Here is a 12382-nt window from a genome sequence, read left to right on the forward strand (position 1 = left end):
AAAAAAAAAAAAAAAAAGCTAAAAAATTTAGTTCAAGGAACCAAAAATACATTTTTCAATTTCAAAGACTTTTAAAAATCAGAAAATTCAAATTTGATGTCTATTTTGTATAAAGTTCCAAAATCTGGAAGAAATTACTTCCAAACATAAAAATTTTCTAAATATAATTCAATTTTATTCATTGGAATCCACTCACTGAATTTATTTCAGTTGAGAAAAGAGGCTGTATGTTTACTTTTGTGTTTTAGAATGAGAAAGTTTGTTATGCAACTCAAACTCAACCACAAAACAAATGTAAAAGAAGGCTGCTAAAACTCCAAACCAAACCAAACTCACTCCCATCAAGTTGGATCCAACTCATAGCAAACCCTCCTTGGGTTTCCAAGGCAGTATCATTACGGAGGGAGCTGTGGTAGCATAGTACCTAAGGCACTTGACTGCTAACCAGAAGGCTGGTGGTTCAAACCCACCAGCCAGTCCTCAGAAGGAAGATGGGGCAATCTACTTCCATAGTGATACTGCCTTGGCAACCCAAGGAGGGGTCGCTATGAGTCAGGTCCGACTGGACAGCATATAACAACAACATCATCATTACGGAAGTAGATTGCCCAATCCAAGGAGTGGCTGATGGATTTGAATCGCCAGCCTTCTAGTTAACAGTCAAATGCCTTAGGCACTACATCACCAGAGCTCATGAAGAAATACATTTTTAAAAGTACGCATTGGCTTCCATTTTCGTCCATTACAGAGTTAACTAGTATCACACTAGTCCTTCTCCATACATAACTATAAAAGTGAACAGAATATGTAACTCTTTTCAGATGATGGACAAAAAGCAGCACAGGACTGTGTGATCCCTGACAGAAGGGAAATGAGACGAGTCCATGATTATCTGACCTATTACCTAATGGCACATTCTGGAAAATAACAAGAGCAGCAAAAAAAGATCTAGTGATCTTACTAAACTGAGGAAGTCAGAGATCAGAGTTCAGGACTACTGAAACAATTTCAGTTTATGCTTCCTAAAGGAAGGAAACTGTGAAGAGAAGAATCTGTGTTTTTGTTTCCGAGAACTTTTGCATTTTTTCATTGTTCCACACCCTACTTTGGCAAATAGTGACTGGGATCTTAAAAGCAAGGCATCTCTCCTCATCCAGACCAAAGAAGAACGAAGAAAACCAATGATGTATGGAAAAAATTAGTCCAAGGGACTAGTACACCATGAGATTCTCAGCCTACATGACTGTGGGACCAGAAGAACTACATGGTACCCTGCTGCCACTGTCAACCACTCGGAGGGGGATTTATGTAGGAGATCCTGGATAGAATAGGAGAACAATGTGGTATAAAACTCAAAATCATTGGGAAAAAAAAAGGGACCAAGTTTTCTGGTCTGATAGAGCCTGGTGGAACCACTAAGACTATGGCCCCTCCTAGCTGCCCTCCAGGTCTAGAATTGAACCCACTCTTGTGGCTTCCAACCAAACAAAGGACAGGCATATGAGCTGGACATTTACATTAGGCATATACACTCCTTGGATGGATCAATCATGGGAGAATAGAAGGGCTGTGTATGCACAGGGAGACGACTCAGGGGGCAAGCATACATGGGAGGGAAGGACACAGGGAAGAGATAACTATGGGGAGGAAGTGGGAAGAGAGCTGTTGAACTGTGGGAAATTGGGGTCAATGTCAGGAGACAAAGTGTATGTGAACTGCTGTATGGAAAATGAATTTGCTCTGTAAACTTTCACCCAAAATACAAAAAAAAATTAAAAAAAAAAAAAAAGAATTTTTGAATTTTTTCTCAAATACTAAGTTGCAGACACGCAAGACCAAATTCCAAGAGGCTGACCAAAGGACAACCATGGCAGAAAAACAATTACTTGAGAAAGAACAAATACCACGGAAAGAATAGCTACTATAAGAAAAAAACTCACTGCCGTCGAGTCGGATTAGACTCACAGCGACCTCTCTGTGGGTTTCCGAGGCAGTATCGCTATGGAAGTAGATTGCCCAATCTTCCTTCCAAGGAGTGGTTGGTGGGTTTGAACTGCCAGCCTTCTGGTTAGCAGTCAAATGCCTAAGGCACCATGCTACCAGAGATCCTAAGGGTAGCCATAGAGCTAAACAATTACTGGAGTTTACCTAATGATGAGAGAAATCAAATTTCTAACCAACCAGACTTAATAGACCTCATTAATCACTCCAGGAATTCAGCAGAGATACCAGAAAGGCTTCATCTTAGAAGCAGGACTAATTTAGCACTAACCAGAAAAAAAGGCTACTCAAAACTCAACCTAACAAAGTTTAAAAACAAGTCTTAAAAAGACCCACTGCCATTGAGTCAGATCGACTCATAAGGACTCCTCCTGAATTAACTCCCACAAGTGAATTAACAAAACAACAAATGCAACTATGATAATAAAATTGAAAGGTCAAATGGAATGACTATCTAGCAAAATATAAATTACCAAAGTAAGCAAAACTGCCTCCAAAAGTAGAAAACTTGAAGAGAAATAAAAGTTGGGAAAAGCAATTAAAGTACCACTGAACTTTCAAACACTAATAGAATTCCAGCTGAGTTTTACCTAACTTTTAAAAAACAGGTAATTCCAACATTACTTAATAGACTATTTTAATCATAGGAAAAGAAGGAAAGCTCCAAATATTATGATTGTTGTTGTTGTTATGTGCCGTCGAGTCGTCCCCGACTCATAGCGACCCCTCCTTGGGTTTTCGAGGCAGTATCACTACGGAAGTAGGATTGCCCAACCTTCCTTCCGAGTATGATTAGTGTAGCCTTAATGATAAAATATGATAAAGACTAGCAAGAAAGAAGGGCTTAAGTAACTTTAACAAGCTCACACAATTGATACAGCAGAATGAAGATTCTAATACAGCCAAGGCTGGCTCTAAAGTCTAGGTTCTTAAGACCATGACACACAATCTCTACTTCATTTTTGGTTCACACATATATGTTGGTATGTATTCACGGTAATAAAGCATATAATGTTCTTGAAACTGAGTAAAATCAAAACTATTTCCCCCACTCAGGTTAAGGCAGGTAATTAGAACAGATAGGACCCCAGTTGGGAATAAATAAGTAAATGTAATTACCCTCAACTATTTCACAACCCTGGTTAAGACTAATAGGACCCCAGTTGGAGACAGATGAGTAAACACATAGGACCCCAGTTGGAGCAGATGAGTAAACACAATAAGCTCAGTTCCTTAAGAACTGAATGGAACAGAAAAAAAAATTATTTACTTCTATTTCCTTAGGCACAGGTGATAAACGCATTAATGTGTCTTAGACAACAACTTGAAAATTAACTCTGGGCCACAGACATGCACTGTGGGACAGAGAGGAACAAAGTTACTGGGAACTAACATTCTCCCCTCTGCCTAAGCACCGATAGCTGATGACAGGAAGCCGGTATGACTCATCCGATACACCAGCACACTGGATCAAAACTCTACAGTCCTTTAAATCGAGGTAATGGAAATTTCAGCCAATTGTCAACCATCTCATGTCCAAATTCCTGAAATTTTTATGAATACGTATAACCCTCTCTTCTGAAACCTACAAAACTGTAATTCCATGGAGTTTCGGGAAGTCAGATCTGGGTACAGGTACCCCTGCCTCCCTTCATTGCCACTTTGCAACAAATAATTTTCTCTCCTCTTAATCACTCGGTGTGTAAACTGTTTTGGCCTGACTGCGTACCAGGTAGGGACCTGCATTTGCTCCTATTTCATTCTCCACACACATCACTGATAAATCCTGTTGGAAAATTTGGAAGTACTCACTACATATTTACATACTACCACTTTTTACAGAAAATAGACATTTGCAATTTTCTACTCATATCAGTAACACCAACTGCAAAAGTATCACTTTCTGGATTAGCCAGTATTATTCTAGAATGGTAAAATTTTTTATGATAGGTTTCATTTGTCTCTCCAAGGGTGCCTTGAAATACAAGATGCCAGGCACTTAATACATGCTTGCTTAACTTTTGGCTTTTTCTCCACAGCCACAACAGTTAATGGTTTTGGAGTATACCTCACTTCACCTAGAGTTCTCAGCATTATAAAAATAAAAAACAATTGCCAAAAAGCTTTAAATTGTTCTGGTGCCATCTATCAAAAACAGCATTAATGATTTCCAGAGAGGACATAATGTTTACTGCATAGTGGACTAAAAATTAAAAACTGGAGAATGACAGAGGTAGTGTGATAAACCATAAATCCCTAAATGAGTCGACAAGTCTAGAAAACAAGGTACAAACATATTATCTATTCTGGAAAACAGAAGTAGAGAGTAAAAATGCGACTTTCACTTCCTATTTCACAGCGTTTACACTGTTCATATTTAACTTTGTTCGAGTATAAAACTTAATTTTAAAATGGTTTAAATATTAAACAGAAAGAAAAATACCACAGGACATCACACGCAAACAGGTGTTAGTTAAACTCTAGAGACAATAATGCTGGTGACTCATAAAACCAAAAAAAAAAACCCACTTCAGTCGAGTCGATTCCGACTCAGAGAGACCTCCATTGGGGTTTCCGAGGCGGTCATCTTTAAGAAGGAGATTGCCCAGTCTTGGTGCCTCCCAGATGGGGACAGTTTTCAGTATCAGAAATTAAGAAAGGTCCAAGCCCCTAGTTTCCCTTAAAAGGCGGATAAAACATTTGGGATCTCTTTCAAAATGTGCCATCTGTCCATACATATCCAGAACGCAAAGCAAAGCCTTAAGATCCTACCTGACTGGAAGGAAGCTGGTTCCCACCCCCAAACCCAAGGTCTCGAGAGGAGGAGCCAGCACTAGAAGCAGGAATACCTGTATGCTGGAATGCTAGGGCAGGCCAAGGACCTGACACTCACACAGGCCAAGGCCACTGAGAGAGACACGGTGGCTAAAGCTTTTTCCAGAATGCGTCCGGCCATCAGCACCCCGTGGAACGCGGCGCGGGGTTAGGCCGCTCTTAGCATGGGCCGCAGCCTTGGCACGCCCCACGATCTCGGGCCCCAACCATCTAGTGGGTACTAGGACCTGGCCACCCTCCTGTTTCTGAGAAGGAATTGGAACGTCTAACTAATAAACACAACTTCTCTTCCGGTGCGACGAGAGAAATCAAGCCACTGCCAGACGCTGATAGTCCCAAAACCAGCGAGCGAGGGAGCAATGATCCAAGTCCCGTAACGTCACCGGTGCGTGACGACGCTTTACGGCCGCGCCGCAAAGCAAAAGGAGGCCCGGCCCGGTCGCGCTTTTTACTACTACTACTTTTACTTCCGCAGCTCAGCAGGCATACTGGGGGTAACTAGGCAGTTGAGACACCGGGAGATTGTGAGAAAGTGCCAGAGGAAGAAAGTGAAGGAAGGTAAGGAATTGGAAGAGAGAGAGAAAAAAAAAAAGAGAGATGAAATAAAAGTTTGTTGCCATTTCTTTTTTTATGCAGAAAGAGGATACAGACAGTTGATGTAGTATAATGTTAGGCGTTTTGGTCATACCTGAGTAATTCTCAGTATGGGAAACGGACAAGAGATTTGTAATCCGCGTATCGCAGATTTTTCTCCTTTTTCTCTTCGCTGCAGTTGCTAAACTGCACAAGACTACATCGGGTGTGGCCTTTGAAAACCATGGAGTAAAACAAAACTATGAAATAGTCACAAAGCCTGAAGCAAGAATGGGGGGACTATCTATAATAAACTCACAAGGCAAAAATTACCTAAACTGCCAGTCTGAGAGTTGGAAACTCAGATCGTCCAAAGCAATCTGCAATATGACTTTCATCTTCAATATCTTATTAATAACAATTATTTAACTTTTATATGTATAATCTGCTCTGTTTTAGTAATATGGTTCAGGTACGTACTGTAAAATTTAGACCATCTCCGACTCGACGGCAAATAACAACAACAACAAACAAAAACCAGAATAATCAAACTTTAAAAACCATTGTTCTTCAGAGTAGCGAATTGCTATTTAAATCTGTTTGCCATTTTAAAAATAAATTTCTGAACTCTGCTTTTCTGGTCAGATAAACTTTGCTCTCACTGTTCTGGCAGTTTTTAATTTTTACTTAAGTGGGAAATATAGTAGGCAGGCTCTGCTGCAAGCTTTAGGAGCTGGTGGGGCAGTGGTTAAAACCATTGGCTGCTAACTAAGAGGTCGTGGTCAGTTCTCTGAACCCACCAGCCCTTTACGTGGGAAGAAGTTGAGGCAGTCTGCATCCCTAAAAATTTAGACATGGAAACCCTATGACGCATTTCTACTCTGCCCTATAGGATTGCTGAATCGGAATTGATTCCATGGCATTGAGTTTGATTTTTTTGGTTGCAAGATAGAATTCAGATCAAAGGAAGCCTTGAGGCAGGGCAAATTAGTGATTAAAGAGAAAGGAATAAAGCAGTGAATCGCAAAGTGGTCTGATCAAAGATAGAATTTTAAACTGGACACTTCCTCCATGTAACATGCAATAGAAGGAAGCATGTATATTGGGAAATAGCATCTGCCATCTTGGCCTCTCTCTCTGGCTTCATTAGAGATCATTCTTCCACTTGTTTACTTAACAAGCTTTAGTACATTAGCCTGTTTCTTGATTACTAGCCAACCTCTTTTCTACCTCAAAGTTTTTGCACTTACAGAGCTCTCTGGCTTGAATGGTCTTCCAGCAGCTGGCAGCATCATGTCCTTAGGTCTTTGCTCAGATGTCACCTCTTCAGAAAAAGCATTCTGTGACACTCCCTTTCCTCCCCATCTAAAGTTATCACTCCTACCTCAATTACTCTATTCTACAGCAAGTTTCTATTGCTTTCATTACGGTTTTCATAATCAGAATTTCTAGTTTGTTTATTTACAAATACTTGGCTTTTATTCTCTAGAAATGAAGCTTTTTGACAGCAGGACCTTGTCCATCTTGTTCTTAACTGTATGCCTGGCACCTAATGTAATGCCTAATAAAAAATAAGTACTCAGTATTTATTGAATAATTTAAATGGAAAGAGAAGAAATAGTATAGTATACCAATCAGTTCCAATAATCATGTATATCCCTTTCCCATTGGTAGTATAGTGCCTAAGGCACTTGATTATTAACCAGAAGTCTGGCGGTTCAAACCCACCAGCCACTCCTTGGAAGGAAGGTTGGGCAATTTACTTTCATACTGATACTGCCTTGGAAACCCAAGGAAGGGTTGCTATGAGTCAGGTCCGACTCGACGGCACATAACAACAACATTTAAAGATACTAATTTCTTACTCTCTTTTGTCCATATCTTCAGCTACTGTAAAGTATCTGTAAAGATTTGCTTTCTAAAAAAAAAATAAATAAATCCTTTCTCGACTTATCATGATGAGTCACATTCAAGTAATTTGGGATTGGGTAAATTGACCTGAAGTTCTTCCAGGTGGTGTTGCGGTTCTGCCCAAGAGCCGGTTGCATCACGCACACTTACTGCAGTCTGAAATTGACTAAACATGCAATCAAGATGTGCTAATTATTACTGGTGATTGCAGTGCAAAAGTTGGAAACAAAGAAGAGTCACTGGCAGTTGGAAAACATGGCCTCGGTGATAGTAACGATGCTGGAGATCGCATAATAGAATTTTGCAAGACCAATGACATATTCATTGCAGATACCTTTTTTCAGCAACATAAATAGCACACGTGGACTTCGCCAGATGGAATACACAGGAATCAGATCGCCTACATTTGTGGAAAGAGGTGATGGAGAAGCTCAATATCTTCAGCCAAAACAAAGCCAGGAACTGAGTATGAAACAGACCATTAACGGCTCATATGCAAGCTCAAGTTGAAGCTGAAGACAATTAAAACATGACCACAAGAGCCAAAATAACAACCTCGATTATATCCCTCCTGAATTCAGAGACCATCTAAAGAAAAGATTTGATTCATTGAACACCAGTGACTGAAAACCAGATGAATTGTGGGATGCCATCCAGAACATCCATGAAGAAAGCAAAATAGATATCAGAAGAAACTCTGTAATGTGCTCTTGAATGGAGAGTGAACCAAAAAACCAAACTCACTGCCATTGAGTTGGTTCCAACTCATAGCGACCCCTCCTTATGTTTCTGAAGCTGTATCTCTAGGGAAGTAGATTGCCCAGTCTTCCTTCCAAGGAGTGGCTGGTGAGTTTGAAATGCTAGCCTTCTGGTTAGCAGTCAAATGCCTTAGGCACTACACCACCAAAGTTCCTAGATGGAGAGTAGCTAAAGCAAATGGAAGAAATGACAAGACAAAAGAGCTGTACAGAAGATTTCAAAGAGCAGCTTGAGAAAACAAAGTCAATTATTATAAGGAATTGTGCAAACACCTGGAGTTAGGAAACCAAAAGGGAAGAATATGCTTGGCATTTCTCCAGCTGAAAGGACTGAAGAAAAAATTCACGCCTCAAGTTGCAATACTGAAAGATTCTATGGGCAAAATATTGACTGATGTAGGAAACATCACAAGAAGGGGGAAGGAATACACAGACTCACTGTACCAAAAAGAATTGATCAATGTTCATCCATTTCAGGAGGTGGCATATGATCAAGAACTGATGATAATGAAGTTAGAAGTCGACCCTGCATTGAAAGAATTGCTGAAAAACAAGGCTTCAGGAATTGATGGAATACCCATTGAAATGTTTCAATAAATGGATGTTGCACTGGAAGCACTTACATGTCTATGCCAAGAGATTTGGAAGACAGCTACCTGGCCAAGTGACTGGAAAAGATCCCATTCCAAATAAATGTGATCCCACTGAATGTGGAAATTCTTGAACAATATCATTAATATCACACGCAAGTAAATTCTTGCTGAAGATAATTCAAAAATAGTTGCAGTAGTATATTGACAGAGATCTTCCAAAAATGCAAGCTGGATTCAGAAGAGGACATAGAAAGAGGGATTGCTGATGTGAGATGGATCTTGGCAGAAAGCAAAGAACATCAGAAAGATGTTTACTTGTGTTTTATTCACTATGCAAAAGCATTCGATTGTGTGGATGGATCATAACAAATTATGGATAACATTGAGAAGAATGGAATTCCAGAACACTTAATTGTGCGCATGAGAAACCTGTACGTAGTCCAGAAGGCTCTCATTAGGTCAGAACAAGGGAATACTGCATGTTTAAAATCTGGGAGGAGTATGTCAGGGTTGTATCCTTTCACCATACTTATTCAATCTGTATGCTGAGCAAATAATTTGAGAATTCTCGCTGGACTATGTAAAGAAGAATGTGGCATCAAGATTGGAGTAAGACTCATTAACAACCTGATATATGCAGATGACACAATTTTGCTTGCAGAGAGTGAGGATGACGTGAAATAATTACTGATGAATGTTGAAGACTACAGTCTGCAGTGTGGATTACATCTCAACATAAGGAAAACGAAAATCCTCACAGTTGGACCAATAAGCAGCATCATGATAAACAGGGAAAAGATAGAAGTTGTCAAAGATTTCATGTTACTTGTTTCCACAATCAACACCAATTGGAAAGAGCAGTCAAGAAATTAAATAACATATTGGACTGGGAAAATCTGCTGCAAAAGACCTCTGGAAAACTGCTGAAGAGCAAAGCTGTCTCCTTGAAGACTAAGGTGCACCTAACCCAATCCATGGTATTTTTCACTCAACTCACATGCATGTGAAAGCTGGACAAAGAATGAGGAAGACTGAAGAAGAGTTGATGCTTTTGACTTGTGGTGTTGGTAAAGAATACTGGAAGAATCATGGACTGCAAGAAAGCACTAACATATCTGTCCTGGAACAAGTGCAGCCAGAATGCTCCTTGGAAGCAAGAATGGCCAGACTTCATCTCACTTACTTTGGTCATGTTGTCAGAAAGGACCATTCCCTGGAGAAGAATATCATGCTTGATAAAGTGGAGGGTCAATGAAAAAGAGGAAGACCTTCAACAAGATGGATTGACACAGTGGCTGCAAAGATAGGCTCAGGTATGGCAAGGAGTATGAGGCTGATACAGGACCAGGCAGTATTTAATTCTCTTGTACGTGGGATTGCTATGAGTTGGAGCCTACTTGATGGCACCTAACAACAACAACATGCTCCCTGCAAGGAGCTCTGGTGGTAAATTGCCTAAGGCATGTGACTGCTAACCAGAAGGTCGGCGGTCCAAACCCACGAGAAGATGAGTCAATCTACTTCTGTAAAGATCTACCACCTCAGAAACACAAGGTTGCTTGTGAGTCAGAATGGACTAAATGGTAGTGAGTTTAGGTTTTTTGGATGCTCTTTGCAGCTAAAGGGACCATGTGATCCTGGCCAGTGAGACGAAAGTGCAGGTCTACTATGTATGTCTTCTTGGAAGGCTATTGTGGTGCAGTGAATTACTTGGTATGGCTCTTTCAGCCATAGTCTTGTGAGTCCCACCAGATCACTGGGTGGGTAACTATGCAAATGTAAGGGGCTTGTGGCCCACCAAGGGGATTGGATAGCTTGTAAGTAATGTAAATATGATACATGGCACCCTAGTGGGGGTACCAAAAAAAAAAAAACAAAAAAACCCAGTGTCATTGAATCAACTCTGACTCGTAGTGACTCCCATTGGGTTTCTGAGGTGGTAAATCTTTGCTGAAGTAGATTGCCCAATCTTCTTTCCACGGAGTGGCTGGTGGGTTTGAACCACCAGCCTTCTAGTTAGCAGTCAAATGCCTTAGGCAGTGCACCACCAGAGCTCCTTCTTGTGGGGGGTGAGACCATGCAAATAAGGTATATGGAACCCTATGGTAGTGGAACCAAGGCATAAGACAGAGTGATGGGCTTGCCAGCCCACAGAGCAAGAGAGCTGACTCAGTGCCTTTGGGCACGAGGCTTGCTGGTAGAGTGGGGTGCACCTAAGTGCACCTACTGGCAGAACTAAAAGAGCTTTGTAACACTTATCTGAGCAGGCCAGAGGCCAGGCCAAGAGACCAAAGGCTAGGGAGGCATGCCTGAGAGCATAGCAGAAGAGATAGTGTCCTGATTGAAGAAATGTATCATAAGAGTATTCATGGACCTGAATTATAGCCTGCTACTTCCCTTATAAATCCCATAATCGTGAATATTGTCTGTGAGTTCTGTGTGACCACTGACGAATTATCAAACCCAGCAGAGAAGTAATGAGTGCCATGGAAGTGACAGTTGGTGTCAGAATTGCTAAAAAGGCAGGAGGGTGGAGGCATGTCTGGCCTCAAAGGAATAAACCTTGGACTGTTGATGGTGATTCTGTTTCCTGCTCCTGAGGTTGGAGGAGGTCAGAGGATCCCATCTCCACATCTTTTCTGCAGCTATTGTTTTCCTTCTGAAAAGGCACTGGCTCATTTTGCAGACAACATTTATCCTTTGGAGTTCCTCGGTGATGAAAACAGTTAATGCACTGAACTGCTTGAGTGTGGATTAGAGGTTCAAGTCCATCCAGAAACACATTGGAAGTCAGTCCTGGTGATCTACTTCCAAAAAATCAGCCATTGAAATCCCTAGGGAGCAGAGTTCTACTCTTACACACATGGGTTGCTTTGACTCAAATTGACCTGACAGCAAATGATTATTTATCCTTTGCCATTTCTTCTTCCTCCCTTATTCCTCTTTGACAAGAGGATATAATTCCTATAGAAAGAACAGCCATTGGCACCATAATGACAAACCATACACTACTGCTGGCAGCTATTGCTGCCACAATCACCTTCACCCGAGTGTAAACTTAGTACCACAGTGTACCTCACCTTTTGCCCTTCTCTACAGCAAAGGCTTCTCTGATGTTCCACCAAGTGCCCAGAGAAAACCCACTCTGCCAATAAGCCTCTTGCACAATGGTACTCAACTTTTTTGCTCCTTGGGCTGGGAAGTCCACCTTGCTGTCTCATGCTGGTCTCTTGGTTCTGCTGCTGCCTTTTCTCTGCAGCTGCTTCTAAGGTGTTATAATACTGTGCCTCCTGGGTAAAGGATGTTCCTAGCCAAGGACCCTGGATTCAAAGGATGCACTATGCTTCCCTCTCTTCTTGTTGTTGACAGTCAGGTCTTTCCTTTACACCACTATAGAGGCTCATTTTAAACCTAGCAGGATTGCAAAACTGACCCAACCCCAGGTTAGGGTTCCGTGGTCCCATCCCCACAGGGATGCCATGCGCCTTATTTACATTAAACTATCTAATCCCCTTGGTAGGCCACAAGCACCTCACATTTTCATCACTGTACCCTATCATTTGGTGGGAGTTACAAAAACTATGACTAGACAGGCCATATTAAGTAATTCACTGCACTGCAAATTGTAACACAGGAGCAAAATTATGAAAGGCCTTATAGTCTATGGTAAGGAGTTAAAATTTTATCCCAAGTGTTGTTGTTGTTGTTGTT

General features: G+C 41.1%; 2 protein-coding genes across 2 annotated transcripts in view; one reads left to right on the forward strand and one right to left on the reverse strand.

Moving 5' to 3' along the window:
- The window catches only part of NUDT9 (nudix hydrolase 9), a 45267-nt gene extending 40310 nt beyond the window's left edge, over positions 1-4957 (reverse strand). The window contains exon 1 of the mRNA XM_007951714.1: positions 4851-4957. Within this exon, the coding sequence (XP_007949905.1) occupies positions 4851-4957 (107 nt within the window). The remainder of the gene's footprint in view (positions 1-4850) is intronic.
- Positions 4958-5872: 915 nt separating this feature from the next.
- Positions 5873-12382, forward strand: part of LOC103206264 (estradiol 17-beta-dehydrogenase 11) — a 137131-nt gene continuing 130621 nt past the window's right edge. Inside the window, 1 exon segment of the mRNA XM_007951707.2 lies at positions 5873-5881. Within this exon segment, the coding sequence (XP_007949898.2) occupies positions 5873-5881 (9 nt within the window).

This window comes from Orycteropus afer, unplaced genomic scaffold, assembly GCF_000298275.1.
Source record: "Orycteropus afer afer isolate SDZICR_OR568_19922 unplaced genomic scaffold, OryAfe1.0 scaffold00309, whole genome shotgun sequence".
Classification (NCBI taxonomy): Eukaryota; Metazoa; Chordata; class Mammalia; order Tubulidentata; family Orycteropodidae; genus Orycteropus; species Orycteropus afer.